The 24,360-nt window shown below is 44.4% G+C and overlaps 1 protein-coding gene across 1 annotated transcript in view; it reads right to left on the bottom strand.

Moving 5' to 3' along the window:
* Positions 1–23,961, bottom strand: part of ENPP3 (ectonucleotide pyrophosphatase/phosphodiesterase 3) — a 221,176-nt gene extending 197,215 nt beyond the window's left edge. The window contains exon 1 of the mRNA XM_073575819.1: positions 23,743–23,961. Coding sequence (XP_073431920.1) covers positions 23,743–23,820 — 78 coding nt within the window. The 5' untranslated portion in view covers positions 23,821–23,961. The remainder of the gene's footprint in view (positions 1–23,742) is intronic.
* Positions 23,962–24,360: the final 399 nt, after the last annotated feature.

The raw sequence follows: 24,360 nt of genomic DNA, 5'->3' as shown, positions 1-24,360 counted from the left end.
CAGAATTTTAGCAGCAAGACTCCAAACAACCCTGGGAATGGCACCTGGCGGAGGCCACTGACCTGGCAGCCGCTTAGTTAAGTCCGTCCCATGTAAGGGTGAGCCTGGGACCAGTGGTTCTCCAAGCTGGAGTATGCTTATGTTTTCCATTACTTTCTGTTAGGGCAGTCTCACACATCCAGATAATTCCGGTACCGGCAAAATCGGTACTGGAGCTATCCGTGTCCGTGTGGACACGTGGTACCTCCGTGTGGCAACCGTGTGCCGGAGAACAATTCTCCGTGTGCACGTGTACAGCACGTGTTGAGGGCCATGTGTCCGAGTTAAAATGGACATGTCTCTGTATTTTGCACACGGACACATGGTTCGTGAAAAACCGCTGATATCGGCATAGACCCATTCATAAGAATGGGTCTAAGTGTGTCAGTGTCTCCAGTATGTGAGAAAACTGTCACTACACATACCGGAGCCACTGACGTGTGAAACTGCCCTTAACCTGCTGTTTTTCAAAGTGACATTAAACCACTGAAGTTGGACTTTAAGCCTGTGTGTTGCCTCTTTACTGTGGCCCTGCCATTGCCTACCAGAGCAAATCCCTACACCCCATAGAATAACATTGGTATGAGTATGATCCAATGTTTTGTCAGATCGCACTAGGACCGAAAATACGGTCATGTGCACAAGACCTTATAGTGTATATTTAACTGAAACTTTTTTGAGAGCACGTTCAAAAAAAAAGCATAAAAACTACATGCAGATTTACAGCGAGTTGCTGTTATTTTGATACACAGTTAATTTTAGCACTATGCGCTCTCCAGCGAATAAACAGGTTAGCTTTACTGGTCAAGCCAATAATATAGAGTATATATTTTTTACTACATGCTCAAAACTGCATAAAAAAAAGTTAAGCCACTTGAGGTGTTACCGCTGATTGTCGCAGTTTCGTGCACATATGGTTTTTACACGTGAAACATTTATTTGACATGTTTTACCTATAAAAATTGAGTGGTCTAAAACAGCTTTGTAAAAGTACAGAAATTAAATAAAATATTTTTTCAATTAGTTTTCACCTTTTTCTGGTAAAAAAAGATTTATGTAAACATACCCGTATACAGCTCTTACGCTGACTACAGTATAGCTGGCACAAATCTGAATGCGATAGCAGAAGAAGAGAAAGCAGCAGGCGCACTATTGAAAGCAAAACCAATATTGAAGAAACCCAAACAGTATATGATTATAAAAGTTGTAGCAGAGAAGCACAAGAACCACCTGGTCTAGAGCATGAATGATATTCACAGTTCACTATTGAAGGCAGGAGCAGGAAGAATATTGGGATTACAAACAGTAGCAGGCTGACTACATTTTATTATAGCTGATCTGGAAGTATGTGAAACATTTGAAAGCCAAATGAGCTGGAATATATGTTGTTATAAGTTCACATTCACACTGTGGCCATTTAACCCCTTAAGGACCCAGCCACTTTGTAGGTTAATGATCGGGCTTAATTTTTTAAATCTGACCACTGTCATTTTATGTAGTAATAACTCAAATGCCTCAACGGATCGCACTGATTCTGATACTGTTTGTTGTGACTTCATGATAGTGGTAAAATTTGTTCGATGTGACTTGTGTTTATTTGTGAAAAAAGTCGTAAATTTGGCCAAAGAAAATTTTGCTATTTTCAAATTTTATGCCCTTAAACCAGAGATATATGTCACACAATATAGTTAATAAATAATATTTACCACATGTCTACTTTACATCTGCACAATTTTTGAAACATAATTTTTTTCTGTTAGGAAGTTAGAAAGGTAAAAATTTGACCATCTATTTCTCATTTTTCCAACAGCATTTACAAAACTTTTTTTAGGGACCAGATTTCAAGTGACTTTGAAGGATCTATACTGTATGACAGAAAATATCCAAAAGTGACACCATTCTAAAAATTGCACTCCTCAAGGTGCTCACAACTAGAGTTGAGCAAATTTGTTCAGATTTGGTCGCCGAATCTGAATTTGCCATATTCTTCCCATATTGGTAACCTTTTCATGCCGAATGTATGTTTGATGATCGGTTCCGAACATATTCGGTCTTTTCTACTCCGATTGACTCTAATGAAGTTAGGCTGTGTTCGACAAATATTGCAAAAACAATATTTGCTGCCGATAGTATTCGGAACCGAATCAAACAAATTCTCTCAGCTGTACTCAAAAGCACATTCAAGAAATTTATTAAACCTTCATGTGTTTCACAGCAACTGAAGCCATGTGGAAGGAAAAAATGAACATTTAAATTATTTTCACAAAAATTTTACTTTAGCCCCATTTTTTTATTTTGACAACGGTAACCAAAGAAAATGTACCTCATAATTTGTTGTGCACTTTATCCTGAGCAAGCTAATACCCCATGTGTGGGGGGAACCTACTATTTGGGCACATAGCAGGGCTTGGAAGGGAAAGAGTTCCATTTGTCTTCTTAGAACGCAAAACTGGCTGAAATCAAGAGCGGACTCCATGCCACATTTGGAGAGCCCCTGATGTGCCTAAAGAGTGGAAACTCCCCACAAGTAACCCCATTTTGGAAACTAGACTTCTAAAAAAACATTTCTAGATGTGTGTTGATCACCTTGATCCCCCAGGTGCTTCACAGAAATTTATACAGTTGAGACGTAAAAATAAAAATGTTTTCGCAAAAATGTTCTTTTAGCCCCAAATGCTTTATTTTCACAAGGGTAACAGGAGAAAATTAATCCCAAAAATTGTGTAATTTCTCCTGAGTATGCTGATACCCAATATGTGAGGCAAAACCACTGTTTGGCTGCATGGCAGAGCTTGGAAGGGAAGGAACACTGTTTGACTTTTTTAATGCAAAAATGGCTGAAATCGAGAGCGGACACCATGACGAGCCCCTAATGTACCTAAGCAGTGACCCTGGTTTGGAAACTAAACATCTCAAGGAATGTATCTAGATGTTTGGTGAGCAACTTGAACCCCCAGGTGTTATTTTTGTGTTATTTCTCCTGAGTTGTCGATACCTCATATGTGGTCAAAAACTACTTTTGAGACACCGTGCAAAGCTCAGAAGGGAAGAAGTGTCACATTGGATTTCAGATTTTGCAGGAATGGTTTTGAGGGTGCCATATCGCATTGGCAGAGCCCCTGATTTGCCAGAACAGCAGAAACCCCCATAAGTGACTTCATTTTACAAACTACACCTCTCAATTAATTCATCTAGGGGCACAGTGAGCATGTTGACACCACATGTGCCTCAAAAAATTTTATAACATTGAGTGAAGAAAGAATATTTACATTTTTACTGCTAAAATGTTGTTTTAGCCCCAAAATTTTATTTTTATAAGGGCTAAATGGAAAAATGGACCTAACAGTTTGTGGTGCAATGTGAACACTATATTACAGTGCAGATTTTATTGTTATGCTATGCGGGTGCCATGACCCACTTTCAGAGCCAGTGCAGCAGAACCCCCCATAAGTGAACCCAATTTTACAAAATACCTCTCTGAATGAATTCACCTAGGGGTGTGTTACGCCGGGGGCGGCGAGTACTAAGAATGGGCCCACTGGACCATGATACGAAAACTCCCCCGAGCGAGCGCACCAGATTTGACCAACCCCTATACAGGGATCGTTAGGAAGCAAGCTCAGGGACCTCTAGTATCACGGATGCCAGGACCAGGGGTCGGCTCAGGGACCCAAACAAAAACGGAGAAGAGGCTGGGTAGAAGGGAGAGGGTAAGAACTGAGCAGGAAAGGAGCAGGAGAGGTACGGAGGAGGTATACCACGAGATGGAGAGGGTATGAGGGCAGCGAGGAGTGGAGATGGTATGCAGACTGAGGGGAGCAGAGGTGGAGATAGTATACAGACTAAGTAGAGCGGAGGTGGAGATGGTATGCAGACTGAGGAGAGCGTAAGTGGTGATAGTATACAGACTGAGGAGAGCGGAGGAGTCGTTGGTATGCAGGCACCAGGAAGACGCAGGGCAGGAGCAGGCTCTGAAAGAGACAGCAGAAGACCAAAGGGTTGAGGCAAGCTACAGAGGGACAAAGCTAGTGGCAACAAGATGGGCCTAAGTATGAAGGTAAACTCAATAATCAGGCGCCTCCACTAAGGGAGGGTGGCCTGAAATACCCGGCGCCTGCCCTCCATTGGACAGGCAGCGCTGCCGGGTCAGGTCACGCAGGGCGATAAGGTCGGCGGGTGCACGCGTGGCCGGGCCCTAAGGCGCGTGCGCAAATAGATGGAGCGTGCGGCCAACGGCAGAGGGGGAGCACGCTGGAGCGCCCATGCAGGTGCCTGGCAAGGAGCAAGAGCAGGACGCCGGGAGACCCGGGGCAGCGTGGGAGCAGCGATGCAGGCAGCCGCAGACCCGGGCCCGGTGGCGGTGAGCACGGGAGTAACAGGGTGTAGTAATCAGATTGACACCACAGGTGTATTACAGAATTTCATACCACTGGGCACTGAAGAAAAAATAGTTACATTTAGAGCCCCAGATTTTACATTTTCACCTGGGAAAATGGGTAAAAGTGGCACCATAATTTGTCACACAATTTCTACTGAATGTGGCAATACCCCATATGTGGCTGTCCAATACTGCTTAGCCACACAGAAAGAATCGGGAGGGACAGAGACCTATTTGTCATCTGGACTGCAGATTTTCCTAGAATAGTTTGCAGACTCCATATACAGAGTCCCTAAGTGCTACAATAGCAGAATACCCTCTCAAGGGACCCCATGTTGGAAATTAAACCCCTGCCAAGCATGTGGATGATAAATGTTTAGACACACTGTGAGGCGAAGGGAGGGGGCATTTGGATTTGGTGTTAGGATTGGCGGAACGCACCAAATATAAATTTTAATAAGGTGCGTTTGCAACCCGGGGTCCACCGTGCGGTGATGACGAAACTGCAGCTAGAGGACAATGGCGGAGCGGAGCCACGAGTAAGCAGCGTAAACACACTGAGTTAAGCGTCACTTGGTATGAGCAGAGTGCAAAATGCCTGACTCTGTTATTCCACAGAGCAGTGCGGAAACTCAGAGCACTCTAAGCTATGCCCTGTTAAACGTCAAAGGAGCATAGAGGGATTGACGCTAGTAGGGTCATTTTGACGTTGCGCTACCGGTCGGCGGGCACGTCAAAACGACACACGAGGACGCATCTGCATACAAGGCATGTCCCTGCGTACCCAATGGTAAAGATAGGTACGCAGGACGCATGCACATCTATGCGGATCTGAAGGGAAGAAGTACGCAGCCCTACGCATAGCAATCAAACGCAAGTGTGAACTTAGACTAAAATAAATAAAAAACTGCGCATTTTGTATTGCTGTAATCGTATTCATAAGGAGAATCATATTGCATGGTGATTTTTACACACAAAATGTACACTGTAAAAACAATTCCCAAAAAACAGTTAGAATTTTTTTTTTTTTACAATTACACCGCACTTTGAATTTTTTTTTCCCATTTTGGGGTACACTATGTGGTAAAATGAATGATGTTATTCAAAAGTACAACTTGTCCCACAAAAAAAAGCCGTCATATGTCTATGAGAACAGAAAAATAAAATTGGTATGGCTCTGGAAAGAAGGGGAGGAAAAAACAGAAACACAAAAACAGAAATTGGCTGGGGTTAATTTTCCTCTACCATGATAGGTTACTTAGTTAACACTTTTCAGAGCAAAAAAAACATAAAAAAACCATCCCACAGCAACAAGATGCACCCACTTGGGATGGTCCCTAACTCTTGTAGTTCATTTCACTATGTGTCAGCAGGCAGTAGCAGGAAGAATATTGGCATTATAAACAGTAGCAGACTGATTATGATTTATTATAGCTGATTTGGCAGTATGTGTAACATAGTCCATAGATAACATGTGCAAAAAAACAAAATCTTATAAAGATAAGTCAATCATCTATAATGAGCCCATTGCAAACCATAAAAGCATGAATTTGAAAGCTGGCTGAGGACTATGAGGAGAGACTTGACTGGTCCAATGAAGTCTCTGGTTGTTTTCTCCTTGCCCGGCTACACTTGACTCTCGTGTGTACAAAGGGAGAAACCTGTCAATAAACTAGAGCGATGAGCCACCAGACGAGGGCCGCACTGTACTAGTCATATCTCTCCCGGTAGTCCGCAGACGGCTTTTCAAATTACGGTATGTTATTTCTGACATGCTGTACGAAATGAAGAAATGCGAGTGTGCTGCGCTGTTGGCCAGGAATTCACAGGATTCAGATGTATAGAAATAGATTGTCGTTTATTACAAAATGCATTCCCCACGAGAATGGGGGCACAATGATGCCAGCGTCTTTTTCAGCTGAATTCAGTTGAAATGTATTGTGGTGCAGACAGCCACCAGCATTCTTATTAGAGGCTGGTAGCTGACAACGGCATGCCGGTCACGGCTGGCACATGACGTCACGCCAGTATGCCACTCCACTCCCTTGTGCAAGCTATGGAGAAGGCAGAAGACACTGTGTCATGGTAGCAGGGACAGGTGAGAAGAATCATTTACTGTTCTTTATCTTTTTTGACTGTACAGTATATGTGAAGAGCACTGGGGATGGGTGGGAGAGCATTAATACTGGATGGAAACATTATTACAAGAAGGAGAAGGATATTATTACATGATAGAGGCATTTTTGCAGAATAGGTGACATTCTTACAAGATGGGGAACATTATTACAGGAAGAAAGGGCATTATTGCAAAATGGGAGACATAACAGGAAGGGGGACATTATTATATGATGGAACCTGGGATGAGGAACATTATTACAGGAAGGGGGTCATTATTACAGGATGAGGGCCAGGAAAGGGGACATTATTAAAGGACAGGAACCCGATTAGAGTACATTATTACTGGATGGGAGCTACGGCAAAGGACATTAATACAGAATAGGGACATTATTACAAAATGGGGGCCATTATTACAGGATTGGTATATTGCAGGATGGGGGCCAGGAGGGAAGACATTATTACAGGATTGGGAAAAGAATGAGGAACATTATTGCAGGATGGTGGCCTGTATTTCATGATGGAGGACATTATTACAGGACAGCAACAAAGACGGAGGACCTTATTACAAAATGGTGGTCAGGGAACATTTTTAAAGGATAGGTGCAAGGATGGGGAACATTATCACAGGATGAGAGTCGGGCCGGGGGACATTATTAAAGGATAAGGGATAGGATGGGGGACATCATTACAGAATGGGGGATGTTATTACAAGATGGGGCCAGGATGGGGGACTTTATTACAGGACAGGGGACATTATTATGAGATGGAGGTCTGGGCCGAGGACATTATTATAGGAGAGGGGCAAGGATAGCGGACATTCTTACAAGATGGGGAACATTATCACAGAATGGCAGCCAGTATGAGGGACATTGCAGGATGGGGGCCAAGATGGGGGATATGATTACAGAATGGGGGCCAGGATAGGGAACATTATTACAGAATAGGGGCCAGGATAGTGGACATTATTACATAACGCGGTACAATATTACAAGATCAGGCCAGGACGGGAGATATTACTACAGAATAGGGGTCAAGACAGAGGACATTATTACAAGATGGAGGCAAGGACACAGGACATTAACCCCATACCGACAAATGACATACTGGTAAGTCACAGGCCATCTCTCTAACTTTGATGCAGGCCCGGGAACATGTAAAACTCCAGTCTATCAAAATATAAAATGTATTAACCTGATCAATAGGTGGCGTTAAGGCCTCTTTCACACATCAGGTTTTCGCCGTCAGGCGCGATCCGGCACTTTTGACAAAAACCGGATCCGGCGAAATGCAATGCCGGATCCGGTTTCCCCCCCATTGACTTGCATTAGCGCCGGATCGTGCCGGATGGCCATGCGTTTCATCCGGTTTTCGCCGGATCCGGCAATGTGTCGCGATCCGGCGTCTGGAAAAAACGGCTACTGTAACGTTTTTTGTCTCCGGCGAAAAAGCCGGACACGCCGGATCCGGCGTGTCCGGCTTTTTCACACAATGAAAGCCTATGAGCGCCGCAATGCGCCGGATCCGGCGACAGCCGGATCCGGTGGCCGGATCCGTTTTTTTTGGTCTGAGCATGCTCAGTAGCTCTGCCCGCAAGACACATATATAAAAGCATGACAGTGGGACCCTCAGCCACACCCAACATGCCACCCAAGACAGCAACCAGGCGCAGGAGAAGGCAGGAGACCACTGCAGCAGCACCATCAGCACCACCACCACCCCAAATGGAGCAGCATGCTGAACAACGGGAGGGGAGTCCAGCAGCAGATGAGAGACGGTAATTATCAAATCCCCCATTCCTCCAAACTAGGGCCATGGAATATCAAGATATTCATTGGCCCTTTGTTTCTCTTTATTCAACAGCCGCCCAAGAGATGCAGCAGCAGCAACAGTGGCAGCACTGGCAGCAGCAGTAACACCACCCACAGGCATGGAGTCTGGCCAGCAGGAAGACAGCACATCTTCTTCTGGGAGCCCTCCCTCGCATCGTCAGCGTTTGACGGTAAGTTTTTATTTCCAAAATCCATCACCTCTGTAATATATGTCTATTCATTGCCTTTTATTTCAAAGCAGGAATCACAAGCTGAAGAGGAGCTCCCAGAAGAAGAAGGAAGGGGTGGACAGACAACTGGAGTGGGCTCACAATTGGTAAGTTTTTTGCATCAAACGCAGAAACACAACATCACACTACACACAACACATAGAAAACAATGTTCTGCAGACCACACACAGCAAACAAATGCCTACATCCAAACACATAATTTTTTTTCTTTTCTTCTCTAGTCTTCCCAATCTGGTGCTCGGCTAAGAGGTCCTCGCAGTGCCTCCCAGGGTCGTCGGCGACAGCAACGCGGCGGTCACCAGCGTGTAAGTATAATATTTAAGTGAAATTTTGGTACACTTTTTATTTCATGTCTTAAGTGTGGTGACTAATTTTGCTATTTTTCTCTTTTACTTTAACAGCCATCACAGCGTGCTCCCGACTCAGACGGTGAGGATGGAGGAATTGATGTGGACCACCTCATCGATCTCGTCAGAGAAAGGGAGCCGCTATGGAATATGGCTGACCACCGCCATGCTGACCTGATCGTTACCCGACGACTCTGGGAGGAAATCTGTTCGCTCCTTGTGGACCGCTGGGAGGACCTCGATGCTCGGGCCCAGATTAAAGAGCGTAAGTATATACAGTACCGGTTGCTTGATGTAAACCAGTGTTTCCCGAACTCCAGTCCTCGTGGTCCCCACGGATCATGTGTTCAGGATTTCTATTTACTATGGAAATCCTGAAAACATGACCCCTGGGGACCATGAGGACTGGAGTTTGGGAAACACTGATGTTGTATACTAACCACTTTGTCCTTTCTCGTTTCAGGGGACAGAATTGTGAAGCGGTGGCGGTCTGTGAGGGATCGTTTCAAGAAGGAGTTCAATAAAGAGATGCGGGCCCCGAGTGCATCTGGAGGACGTAGGAGCAAGTACAAGTACGCACGAGCCCTGTCGTTCCTCCGGGATACAATGGTCACCAGAAGGTAAATATTACACACCACATGTGAAAAAAAATGTTTTGATGTAACAATTTTTTTTCAGCCAGGGCCATGCCATGTCACTATTTTAATTGTTTTTTTTTCTCTTTATTCCACAGCACGGTGAGCAGCACTCTGGAGCCTGCACGATTGGACCCTTCTGAGGCGATCCCTGAGGAGACCGGCACCGAGGGACACTTCGACCTCCCCGGTACATCTGCACCTTCCCAGCCTTCCCACACATTCGACCCATCTGTCCCATCCACCAGCACAGGAGCATCGTGGCCGCCTACATTACATGAAGCTGCTGGTGAGGAGATCGCTTTCCCTTTACCCCACCCTTCTGCCCCTGCCACCTATAGTACACCTGCAGGTACTGGGCGGCAGCGGCAGAGGGGTCAGGAAAAGACTTATGCGCCAGAGTTCTTGCATCTGAATGCATCTTTCCAGAACTGTCTAAAAGTCTTGTCAGAGCAAATCTCCGCAGGCTTTCAGCAGATCAACTCCAGCATTCTGGAGGTGAAGACACTTCTGCAAACCATGCATTCAGAAGCAAGATCTTCGCCAAACCACACCTTTTTCAGGTCTGTTGTGGAGCGCATGGAAACGCTCTCTCCTACCCAGCAGATGCATGTAATGCATTCATGCCACGGTGCTCTCCAGCATGTTACCTCCCAACCTCCTCCTCCCACCTCAGTAGTTCCTCCACCTGCACCCCCTCCAGCCACTTTCCATCCTCCCCCTCCTATTACATACCAGCCACCTCCCCAGCACCAGCCACCTCCCCAGTACCAGCAACCTCCCTAGTACCAGCAACCTCCCTAGTACCAGCAACCTCCCCAGTACCAGCAACCTCCCCAGTACCAGACATCTCCCCACTTCCAGCAACCTGCCCCATACCAAACTCCTTCCCCGTACCAAACTCCTTTCCCATACAACTTGCCATCAACATTATCTGCTCCTACAGTCCCTGCCCAACCCTCCACTCCACCGCCCACCACCTCTTCTGCCTCCCACATGTCCACCCATTCTGTAGCTTTTTCCACACCTTCACCTCTAACTGTTCCTTCCCCACCACGATCCCAGTCCTCTCTCCACACTCCCAGTGTCGAAGTGTCCCGCAGCCCCTCCAGCAGTACTTCCACCCCACACTACACAGATTTATAATGTGTTTTTTAATAAAAATGCCCATTGGGTTTAAAACCTTTATTAAAAAAGTTTTTTGCACATTAAAAACATTTTACAAAAAAAAAAAATATTTTAAATAAAAGTTAAATTATCGTTTCACAATGGTTGTCTGTCATTTCTTTCTGCGGCGAACTATGTTTAAAAAAAAGGTTAAATACAGGGTATTTCAAAGTTCAAAAGGTATTCAAAACCAGGTATATAACTGTGGGTAAATTTTAGCTTTTTGCCACAGTTGTGTTCCTGGTTGTGTTTGAAGCAAAGTATTTCACCTAAAAAGTTGTGTTTATTGTTGGTGATTTCCTATCAATGTACACAACTTTTGTTAAAAGGTGAAATACTTTGCATAAAACACAACCAGGTACACACCTGTGGCCTAAAGGTAAAAATAGTAAGACCATGACAAGATAGCCAACTTTGGTTGGCAAAGGTATATACTGTTGGTACAGAAGGTACACAAGTTTGGTTAAGGGCACAAATCTTTCACACTCTGTCATCCTGCCAGTGTACTCTGCCTTGAGGTGACATAAAGTATAGTGCAAAATTGTCCCTCATTACTGAAACCGTCACAGAACTTCTAGTGGTAATGTCATGGTAATCTTGCAAGGTGGTTTCTTCAGAGGTGTCCTCAATGGAAATGAGTTCCTTGCAGATAACAAAATTGTGGAGTACCACGCAAGCTTTGATCACCTCGTCCACAGTTTCTGTCTTGAGATTGATCGCAGTCAATAGGACCCGCCATTTGGCTGTCAGAATACCAAAGGTACATTCAGCCATTCTTCTTGCTCTTGTGAGGCGGTAATTAAAAATGCGTTTTGTTCTTGACAATCCTCTGCTACCGTACAGTTTCAAAAGGTGTTCTGACAGCTGGAAGGCTTCATCCCCTACACAGACAAATGGCATAGGTGGACCAGATGTTTGCGGCAGCGGTCTAGGGGGTGGGAACTGGAAGGTGTTTCCATACAGTTTACGCCCCATGGCAGACAGTTTGAAAACTTGAGAGTCATTGGAGCGGCCATAGGCCCCAATATCAACAGCAATAAATTTGTATTCCGCGTCAGCGATGGCCATGAGGACAATTGAAAAAATATTTCTTGTAATTGAAATATTCCGATCCCGATCTGGCTGGCTTTACAATGCGGATATGTTTCCCGTCCACAGCGCCCAAGCAGTTCGGAAACTGACATATCTGTTGAAATTTTTCTGAAATTTCAATCCACCTCTCTGTTGTGGGCTCTGGTAAAAACTCTTCAGCTAAGGAGTCCCACAATGCACGGCATGTGTACTTCACTATTCCTGATATGGTGGAAATCCCGAGTCTGTACTGGAAATGCAGTGACGAAAGGGATTCTCCAGTTGCAAGAAATCTGTGGGGAATTAAAAAACAATCAATTAGTTTAAAATCACAGCATTACATACCAAAACTCAGCTATAACACTTGGAGATACAAACTACCACCAACAAGATTGCAGTGAAAGTGTGCTCTGATGCGAGCATATCCAATAAATGTGGCTTACCTTAAAGTCACCATCAGACGCTCTGCGGGTGAAACAGAGAAGCGGCAATAGGTGTCCGCTTTTCTTATGAGGTGTGCAATGCGCTCCACCAAGTAATCAAAATTCTCCATTTTCATCCGAACATATCCAAAAAATGTATCCGGGTTTCGTCTAAGGTCCATGCAGAGTGTAGAATAGACCCCACGCGTCATTCTCTTGGATGTGATGGGGTGGATCCACAAACGTCGTCTACGATGCCTGATGCGCTGCTGTCTCGCCCTCTCCTTCTCCAGAACAATCACCCTCAAACGATTCGCCTCCGCTGTAAAATCCGCCAAATTCTTCAAAATATTTCCAATCACAACATCCATCTTCGCCAGTAACTTGCTCTTCTCTCCAACCTGCACTTTCTCCTCTACAACCTGTCAAAGAAGGGCTGTAGGAACACGCTATATATAGTTTTTCAGTAGCCAATCCCGTTCAGAAGGCCACAAGGGGCGATTTTAAAAACCGGATCCGGCGTAATCCGTCGAAAAACGGAACAAAAAACGGATCCGGTTTTGTCTGTCAAGAACAAGACAGATCCGGCAGAAAAACGGATCCGTCACATCCAGTTTTACGAAATGTTTGCCTGATCCGGCGCTCCGGCACGACGCCGGATCACGCCTGACGCCGAAAACCTGATGTGTGAAAGTAGCCTAAAAGATCAAAACACCAAAACTGCGGTTTTTCAACTGCCACAACAGCGGCGATACTGCAGTAAGAGGCAAAACATTAAAACTACCTTCAAATAATATCAATAAAAATGTCATCTCGGGACTCAAAGGAGAAGCCTTCACACAGCTCAGCTCCATCACCCGAATATTGAAAATGTTAAGGCTTTTTAAATTAAGAAACTATTAGTGATGAGCGAGCACTAAAATGCTCAGGTTGAGCAAATTGGAATGCTTGGGTGCTTGACTTAAACAACGAGCCCAGTGTAAGTCTATAGGAAACCTGAGCATTTTTCCGCCATTCCACCCGGGGTTCTTGGGTCTGAAAACGTCTGAAATCGATGGGAACAGTGCTGAAATGACATGGGAACATCAAGGGGAAGACCCCTGCAAGCATTTCTGACTCCCAGGTCACTGCTGTGAACAATGTTGTCAGAGTCTTATGCCAATTTTCCGGGTGCACAATAAAACATACAAAAACTAAACCAAAATTGATTTTCCTGGGAAATATGTTAAGGAACATCCTTTCCAGGGTAGTGATTTGTATGAAAGGCCAAATAAATAATCCAGAACAAAAATGTTCCTCCACCACTTGGGCTATGTTCACACGTAGCGGTTTTGATGTGTTTTTCAACTTGAGCATTGCTTTCAATCAAGCCAAATGCATTCACTGGGAAATGTCATTTTAACATTATACAACCTTAGCTGGCCATGTGGTGTGTGACACATCATCAGACACATCCTGTTTCATTTAAGAAGGAGATACTGTTAAAGGAGGAGGGCCGTCAGGCGGACTTTAATCTTATTAAAGGGACAGGAGTTTGTCCTCCCTATTCTTAGAGAGCCATCAGCTGGCTATGCTTTGTTGTTCCCATTATTAAACAGTGGGTCTCCTATACTGTTATTGCCTATGCATTGAATACACGGCCTGCCCCAAATCTGGACGCACCCCAGTAACTCATTGAACAGACGTCCTGGATGGCAACATGAAACCAATGTTCTGATTCTTATTTATTTGGTACTATCATACTGTTAGCCTATGCACTGAAATGCAAGGCCTGCCCTGCCCCAAAGTTACACGCACCCCCAATAACCTTTTGAACCAACTTACTGGATGGCCACATGAAAACAAAGTTCCCAATTTTCGTAATTAACTACTCCCATAATGTTAGCCTATGCATTGAATGCAAAGCCTGCCTGCCCCAGAGTTACACGCACCCCAATGATCCTTTGAATCAACATACTGGATAGCCACATGAAACCAAAGTTCCCATTTTTCTTAATTTGCTACTCCCATAATGTTAGCTTATGCATTGACTGCAAGGCCTACCCTGCCCCAAAGTTACACGCAACCCAATAATCCTTTGAACCAACGTACTGGGTGGCCATATGAAACCAAAGTTCCCAGTTTTCTTAATTAGCTACTCCCATAATGTTAGCATATGCATTGAATGCAAGGCCTGCCCTGCCCCAAAGTTACACGCACCCTGTGATGAAAACCCAGCATATACTCTATATCTCAATCTATCGTAGGGGGGATATATTTGGGTATCCCACCGCTGCCACCAAATGTGATGAAAACCCAGTGTATACTCTATATCTCAATCTATCGCGGGGGATATATTTGGGTATCCCACCTCTGCCACCAATACATCACCAACTGCAGGGATTTTTGTATATCCCGCTCACCAGTTCCGGGTTGGAACTCGCAGCTCTCCGGCACCCCCTTACCCTTAGGTCAGTCAGGGAACTGCACCCACTGTAGGATAAGTAGTCGTCGGACGGGCTGCCTGGACGTGTACTGGCTGTTAGGCAAGCTGCAGTGAGGGAAATATAACTACTCCTAGCCGCAGCCAGGCAATACACTTATAAAACCCATTCCGTCACTGCCAGCTTTACCCAACAAGCCCAGAACACACTTCGCTGACACCAGCTTCGATTTCTTAATTAATAAGGGGTCCGGAGCCGACCCAAGTTAGTTGCGTAGTTCACTTCAGATGACATGCGGATACGTTATAGAGCAAGGAGAAACGAAACTAGTAATTTTATATATTTTACTCCAAAAAGGTAGGCAGTGTTTACAAAAGTACAAAAAGATATTACAATTGAAGTAGGTACAGAACAATTACAAAATAACAGGGATTAATAGAAGAAAAGCACTTACAGCCGTTTAAGTCATCTCATGGCAGATTATGCGGTTGGGGGAGGGGCGATACATCATGACAGGGGGAAGGGGAAGCTTGTGTCTGTGCAGCTATGGATGTAGCAGAGCTCCGTGTGTGAAAAGTTCTAGAAAGGTACTTGGAAGGTGAGCATTTTCTTAGTATCATTACACACCCCAATAACCTTTTGAACCAACATACTGGATGGCCACATGAAACCAAAGTTCTCATTTTTCTTATTTAGCTACTCCCATAATATTTGCCCATGAAGTGAATACAAGGCCTGCTCCAAATTGGATGCACCCCAATACCTCTTGGAAGAGACGTGGAAAAGGACCTACTAAAAATCTTCTCCCAATTTAAAGGAGCGGGTTTCCTGTGGTTGTAATGCTCATACACTAAGTGTATGGGCTGACAAATTTTTCCCCCTTGGATGTACACATCAACATACTGTGTAAACGTTTATTTACGGGCATCATTGAAAAAAAAAAAACCTTGCTGTTGCATTACGGAACACGTTCCCCATAGTGATCTAGTGGTGGTGTCGGAAGAGATGTGGAGGATGGCCTACAAAAAATCTTTTCCCAATTTAAAGAAGCAGGTCTCCTATGGTTGTAATGCCCATACACTAAGTGTATGGGCTGACAAACTTTTCCCCCTTGGGGTACACAACAACATACTCTGTAAACTTTTTTTTAAGGGCATCATAAACAACCTTGAAAAAAAAAACCTGGCTGTTGCATCACAGAACACATTCACCCTGGTGATCTATCGGTGGTCTTGGAAGAGACTTGGAGGATGGCCTACTAAATTTTTTTTCCCAATTTAAAGGAACATGTCTCCTATGGTTGTAATGCCCATACACTAAGTGTATGGGCTGACAAACATTTCTCCCTGGGGGGTACACATCAACATAATGTGTAAAAAAAAATTTTCTACTGGCATCAAAAACATCCTTAAACACAATAACGTGGCTGTTGCATCACGAACCATGGTCACCATGGTGATCTAGTGGTGGTGGCTGATGAGGATGAGGAGAAGGAGGAAGATAACAGCAAATAGGCAAAATCAGGAAGTGTATACCCATGTGTGGGTGTGAAGAGGTGCATGGGAATATACCTTACAAAAATGACACTGGATTTGAGGTTATGTTTTGCTGCTGTCATTTGGTGGTGTAGAGAAGACTGGCCCAATCCAGCCCTTGTTCATTTTTATAAGAGTCAGCCTGTCAGCATTTTCAGTTGACAGGCAGATGTGCTTATCAGTTATAATTCCACCAGCGGCACTAAAAACCCGCTCTGACAAAACGTTAGTGGCAGGGCAGGCCACGACCTCCAAGGAATAGAGAGAGAGTTCATGCCACGTGTCCAGCTTGGATACCCAATAATTAAAAGGCACAGAGTAATCACGGAGGACGTTGGTACGGTCAGCAAGGTACTCCCTCAGCACCTTCCAAAACTTTGCACTCCTTGTGAGATTACCCTGCACCTCAGGGCCAGTGCGTTGGGAGGGTCTGAGAAAACTGTGGGCATGGCAGGTGGTGTAAATGGCCTGTTTGGGATTATTGTCAGAGTCTTTAAAAAACAACCAGACTCGGGAAGACCTAACAGTTATACTGCCAACTTCCGTTGTGTTGGTGTTACGAGGAACGGTTGCCCACCTTCTGTCTGCAGCGACCACACTGCTTCTTACTGCCTGTTGGGGTGCTATGCTTCCCTCGCCCTGTGTGCTGCTGTCCTCGGTCTGCATGTACACCTGCCAGGTTACATTAGTTACTATATCATCCACCAACTCATCTTCCACTTCGGCACCATGGTCCTCCTCCTGACTTTCTGGCAATTGTGTCTCATCATCGTCCACCTCTTGTGACACGTTTCCACCATCACCTTTGTGTGACCATGGCTGCTCAAATATTTGGGCATCGCTACATGCAGTCTCATCTTGCCCCGCTTCAAGTGGACCGGGCGAAAGGCCCAAATCTATAAATGGAAAAGTGAACAGATCTTCGGAGTGTACAAGTGTAGAATCAGTTGTCTCCGGGCACTCGGCATGGTGCAAGGAAGGAGGATCAGGGTGAGGAATATGCGGTCCAGGCTCACGGCTACTCTGACTTGACCGTGTGGAAAACAGGGTGGTGGTGGTGGTGACAAAGTGACTGGAAGCATTATCCGCTATCCAACCAACAACCTTTTGACACTGCTCTGGATTCAATACTGGTGTGCTGCTGCTTTCCCCTAGTAATTGGATCAGGAAGGTCGAGCGAGAAGATGTGGGTGTTTTTTGTGGCCCAATTTCAGCTTGCCCACGGCCTCGGCCACTGAATTCTCCATCACCATCCCGTCCACTTCCCTGTCCCTTGCCACGCGCCTTGCCATTTTAAATGGACTACAATATTAGCCATGTTCACTACAAAAGGCTGAATTTGCAGCAAACATATATGTGATCCGTGTGCGGGAAAACCACAGTTTAAACTATCTGGCCTGTACGTAACAATTCTTTTTCAGCAAACTGGTGTGAATAACTAGGCTAAGACACAGGAAAAACAGTTGAACGAGGCCTCAAATGCCACAATTTGTAGCCCACAGATAGATGAGGCATGTGATGGAGATACCAGACTGTAAAATATGTGGCCTGCATTTTTATAGCAAAATAGTGTGAATAACTGGAGTAACACACAGCAAAAACAGTTGAATGGAGGCCTGAAATGCCACAATTTGTAGCCCACAGATAGATGAGGCATGTGATGGAGATACCAGACTGTAAAATATGTGGCCTGCATTTTTATTTTTACAGCAAAATAGTGTTAATAATTGGAGTAACACACAGCAAAAACAATTGAATTGAGCCCTCAAATGCCACAATTTGTAGCCCACACATAGATGAGGCATGTGATGGAGATGCCAGACTGTAAAATATGTGGCCTGTATTTTTATTTTTACAGCAAAATAGTGTTTATAATTGGAGTAACACACAGCAAAAACAGTTGAATAGAGGTCTCAAATGCCACAATTTTTAGCCCACAGATAGATGATGCGTGTGGCGGAGATACTACACTGTAAAATATGTGGCCTGTATTTTTATTTTTACAGGAAAATAATGTCAAGAACTAGGGTAACACACAGCAAAAACATTTGAATGGGGGCCTCAAATGCCACAATTTGTAGCCCACAGATAGATGAGGCGTGTGACGGCGATACCACCCTGTAAAATATGTCAATTCTTTTCTGCGGATTCTGCTGCGGTTTACCATCTCCTCCGTTGTAGAGATGATAAACCGCAGGCCAATCCGCAGGTAAAACCGCAGGTCATTTTACCTGCGGTTTTACCTGCGGTTCCGCAGATAAAAAATCCGCAGACCAATCCGCAGCGTGTGCACTTAGCCTAAGACACAACAAAAACAATTCTATGGGGGCCTGAAATGGCACAATTTTGACCGCAATGCTATGCGATGCGTTTAGTGGACAAAACCCCGTGAAAAATATCTAGCCTGTAGCAAAATATTTTTTTGGCAGCTAAATATTTTTTGGCAGCAAAATGGTGTCAATAAATTGTATAAGACACTCCAAAAAATTTTTACAGTACCACAAAACCACAAAAATGGCAGAATTTTCTGCGCACTCAGATGTGATCGCTGAGACGGCCAAACCATTTAAATTACTGGATTTTCACTTTGTACTATGAAAAGGATCTGGCTGTATACTACAGTGTCAACAAGCAAATAGAGAAAAAACGTGCTCTGGATTGCTTTTGAATAAAATCAGGATTAAGATGCAAAAAAAATTATTCCTAACCACTGACACCTGGGGCCAGGGCCGGCGATAGGGGCAGGCAGACCAGGCAGCTGCCTAGGGCCCCTGCTCCCCCAGGGGCCCCCAGCTAGCGGCACATCATGCAGCTACTATGGGGCCCCTGTGAGGCAGGGGGACCCGCCTTCCCTCAGCGCCGACTCCCACCGCCTCCACATTGAAGGATGGAATGATGGAGGAAAGAGCGTCAACTGACGCTCCCTCTCCCATCATTCCCCGCTCTGCCTCTGACACAGAGGGTACGCAATGACATCATTGCGCACTCACTGTGTGCCAGGCAGTGCAGGAGCTTGGAGCAGCGTGGGCACGAGGAGAAGGTGAAGAGTGTTTTTTTGTTTGTTTTTTTTAAATCAGTGTGAGTACTGGACTGTGGGGCTATATACCATAGTGGGCTGTTAATCATGCTGGGCTGTATACCATGCTGGGCTGTATACCATGGTGGGCTGTATACCATGCTGGGCTGTGCTGTATACCATGCGGAACTGTGCTATATACCGTGCAGAACTTTGCTATAAACCATGTGGGGCTGTGCTATATACCATGGTGAGCTGGGCTATATACCATGTGGTGCAGGGCTATATACCATGTGGGGCTATATACCATGTGGGGCCGTGCTATATACCATGTGTTGCTCTGCTATATGCCATGGTGGGCTGTGCTATATACCATGTGGGGCTGTGCTATATACCATGTGGTGCTGTGCTGTGCTAGATAATGTGTGGTACTGTGCTATAAACCATGTGGGGCTGTGCTATTTACCAGGTGGGGCTGTGCTGTATACCATGTGGGGCTGTGCTATATACCATGTGGTGCTGTGCTATATACCATGGTGGGGCTGTGCTATATACCATGTGAGGCTGTGCTATATACCATGTGGTGCTGGGCTATATACTATGCGGCTGTGTTATATACCATGGGGGGTACATTTTACATTATATTCTATGGGGGAGGCTGTGTTATATAATATTAGAGGCTACATTATATTCTATGGGGAGGTGGGCTGTATTATATTCTATTTGGGGCTACATTATATTCTATGGGGGCTGTATTATATTATATTCTGTGGGGGGTGATTGCATCATACTTTATGAGGGGGTTACATTATACTATATGAGGAGGCTACATTGTATTCTATGGGGGGCTAGATTATATTGTATGGGGGCTTCATTATACTATGAGGGGGCTAAATTATATTCTATGGGGGCTGCATTATACTATATGAGGAGGGCTACATTGTATTCTATGGAGGGACTACATTATAACTATTTAAGGGGCTGCATTATATCCTATGAGGGGGTTGCCATATATTCTATATACTATATTATACTATATGGGGGGCTGCATTATATTCTGTGGGGGGTTACATTATATTCTGTGGAGAGACTGCATTGTTCTCTAAGGGGTGGCTGCATTATACTATAAGAGAAGGGTTGCATTATATTCTAAGGTGGGTTACATTATATTGTATGGTGGGGCTACATTATACTTTGTGGGATGGCTGCATTATGCTCTATGGGGTGGCTGCATTATACTCTATCGAGGACTATGAGGAATACATTATATGAAGAACTATGGGGTGCATTATACTATAGGAAGTGAATTGTACTACATGGATGACTATGGCAGTGCATTATACTATATGGAGATCTATGAGGAGTGTATTATACTATATGGAGGACTGAACAATGTATTTCAATATATGAAGGGCTATGAGGAGTGTATTATACTATATGGAGGACTGAGGAGTGTATTATACTATATGGAGGACTATGGGGCAGATTATATTATATGGAGGACTATGGAGTGTAAACTGTAGATGTGCTGCTGATAATATGATACTGTATGGTGATCTGTTAGTGACCCATTAGTGATCGTTCTGTCCCCATCATTCTTTCTCAGACAGTGGAAAGAGGCTGGGAAACAAGTGTTGAACGACTTCAATATTGTCGATCATTCTCATTTAGCGGCTTGAACTCAGCGCATGTAAATACAACCAAAATGCTTCTGTGTGATGTGTAATATGTTAGCATTTGGGGTCCCATTTTAAACTTTGCCTAGGGCCCCACTTTGCCTAAAACCGGCCCTGCCTGGGGCTAAGTACTGTATATATGGTCAATATTTGTAATAGGCAGCAGCAGACAGTAATGGAATAGACCCTCTTGATGTATGAAATGAAGCATGCCACATACAATGCCTGCATGGCTAGCAGTGATATCTATACACCCACATAGTGACTTCATGCCTTGCACTGATATGTATATACACACATACACTCCTTGCCTACCTAGCACTGCAATCTATATACCCCGTAATTAGTACTTAGAAGGACTGTTGATTTAGCTGGATTTGTGTATTCAGTTATGGTATACCCACACTGATACCCCACCTATTCTGTCCCTATCGCTGAAGCAACTCTCCCTACACTGGTGATTCCAAAGCTGACTGGGACAAGCAGGGCGGCGCCAGGTCTGATATAGACCTGAAGACGCTGTGCAGCAAGCCAATCACGGTAATGCCACAACCAACATGGCTGTGGCATTACAGTGCGTGGCAGACAATCACTGCATGTTGATTGCCATTCTAAAGAGCGCCAAACATGCAGCGCGGGGACTCGAACTCCCGCCGAACAATCCTGGAAATGCTCGGCGCTCGCCGAGCACCACAAGTACATCGATGCTCGGGCGAACACTGAGCATTACCGAGTATGCTCGCTCATCACTAAAAACTATATATTTTTTGGTATTACTTTTGGGGAACTGAGCTTTTTCTGCAAAGGTCTAAAGAATTAAATGTTGTGTCATCACATTGCTCCCCATCTTAATTAGCCATATGTGATAGGATTCCAAACATCCTTCTCCTAGTCCTTGGCTTGACCTGGGTAGCTACTCATGTAATTGGTGAGAACCGACTTGTATCCTTTGCGTCCACACATAGCATCCTCCGCATCCTGTGGTTCCTGGATTAAATCCGATCGAGTGACAGTAGCCTGGTATTCAATCCGTTGATGCTATCACAGCTCCTGTAGATGCCGTTTCTTGTTGCGGTTATACATCCACTGATCTTCTTCAAAGACCTAGCTGGTGGGATTGGACATAGTGGCAACTGAAACCTGTTGTGTATGCCTCACCTATGGTCTGCTGGGTCTGCTTATATGCTTCCCTGGTTGTGGAGCCATTGGACGATGTCAACAAGCACCAGTCCCCTGCAGCTCCCCAGAATCCTCCGGGTTGAGTAGTATCCCACCGCTGCTACGAAATGTGGAGACACGGGGTCAGTGGGTGCTCTCATCCGTTGGCACGAGACCGCATGGACCAGGGCTCATCCTACTGAACGCTCGCTCGCCTTTTGTCCCGTGGGCATAATAGTACTCAGACTACACAGATTGAGGGTAAAACATGACAATACATTACTGAACCCCACAAACAGAAAATAACATATAGAACAGTCCCAGCAAAATACCCACGATGGTGCACAATTACAAAATTACAGAATCTCACCCTTCCGCTGACTCACCAGGAATACAGCAGCTGCGACTGTGGGGCTTCCAGGACAGACTACCCTCACCACTGGCACCCCGCTTTTGGTGGGCACCCACAAAGGTAAGGTAATGACAAGCTTAGAAAGCTGACAGTCCATTGAAACCCGTAGCCAAGTGATTGGATGGTCCCAACCTGGCTTCCACAAACTTATCTATGGGGCCAGGTGACCATGGGTTCCGTGATGGTCAGTTCTTCCAGCTAGTTCCATGGTCCTTAAGCTGGCATTCTGTAGAATGCTAAATCTGTGTCCTTCTTGATGAACCAATGTTAGCCTGGCAGTTGTCCTGCAGAATGTTCCTGGTTATGGTTTTATAAAGTTATCCTGATGGAGCTATGGTGTCCTGGCTGTGGTTTTGTAAAGTGTCTACCTTTTGCAGAAGGATAGAAAATCCCTTTTTATATCCACATCTGTGGTTCAAGTCATCATTCACAGGACGGTGGGATGAGTTTAGCTCTCATTGTTTGAGTATTTAATCAATCTGCATTGCTCATCCTCCTTTGTTTTGCAAGTCCACATGTTACATGGAATCATACAGTGGATAATCAACATATTAGCAAACATCTATTGTACAATTACCCTATCCCCCTGTCCCCTAAATATAGCAGATGATAAGTCACAGCAAACAACAACTCAACAACTCAAGAGTTGTCAATAGTCTATGATTCATATGATAAAAGTCTGTGTTTCTAGACCAACCATAGAAAAGCACACATAGTCAACATTCAGACAATAGCCTATTTCTCCTGGACTACTGAAAATAGACATCTGGATAGTTAAGATTAAATGTTGTGTTGTCACACACACTATCAAAAATTAATTAAAAAAATATGCCAAAAAATGTAGGTTTTTCTTTAATTTTCTGTAGCATACAAAATGGAAGAAAAAAGTGAACAAAACATCATCTAGAAAAAAATGGTTACACTGAAAAGATAATTTCGACCCACAAAAAATGCGGCCCATCAAATTCAAGTTTTTCTTATCTGCGTCCCATTTACGCAGCCTTTTGAGACCCTGGATTATATAATGTTTTAAATAACTCCCATTTACTGGGACTAAAACATTAATGGCATATTCTTAGGTTGTGTTTAAATGATGGGGCTATGAGTGCAGAACTCTGCCCACCATGAGAATTCAGGGGTCACAGTTAATACACGCAGAAAGGCTCATCTGTCCTCATTCCTCAGTGTCTAAAGAATATTCAGTAATTCTTTTCCAGCATTATTCTGAGAATTGCGACGTGATGAAGCGGCTACTAACAGTCATAAAACAATATCATAGCACTTACCACAGAAATGATCTTATACTTATTCACTCGCTTTTTCTTTACAGGTTCTTCCATATTTAACTTTTGAGTTGATTCCATTTTCTTAAAGAGGAGCTAAAGCTGTTCTACAACAGCTGGTAGGCTAAGGCGATGAGAGTATCTTTTGTGTCTTCTTGTTTCTTCCTGCACAGTAGAAAAACCCTGCCTGTGGAAGGAACAGCAGCACAATGCGACACCAGGAAGATACAAGAGACATATAACGGGTCAAAGACCAAACAGGTTTATCTGCATGAGGGGAATGGCTAATAAGTGTGAAAAGATTACCGTAATTCCTATGGACTTCAGGTAAAGTACAATCTGTGATAATGAAGTAACATTACTTTTACACCTTGCTTTACTTTCTGAACGCCGCGATAAGAACCATTTGCAATACACAGTTTAAAATGATGAAGGTTGTGAAATAATGCACCTTACCCACTACTGAGAACGCCCCACATAACAATAGTTAGGACCCGTCGGCCAAGTATTTTACATTGACGCTTTGTTCTGCATAAACTTACAGGTTTCACGTCAGTTTAGACAAAAGTAATCTACACGTACAGTACGAATACTGTCCTGCAGTTCTATTTAGGCTCGGAT

The sequence above is a fragment of the Dendrobates tinctorius genome, unplaced genomic scaffold (genome assembly GCF_039654945.1).
Source record: "Dendrobates tinctorius isolate UK_male_01 unplaced genomic scaffold, ASM3965494v1 ptg000046l, whole genome shotgun sequence".
Taxonomy (NCBI): domain Eukaryota; kingdom Metazoa; phylum Chordata; class Amphibia; order Anura; family Dendrobatidae; genus Dendrobates; species Dendrobates tinctorius.
Note: the sequence above shows the minus strand (reverse complement) of the source record. Positions and strands in the feature narration are given on the sequence as shown.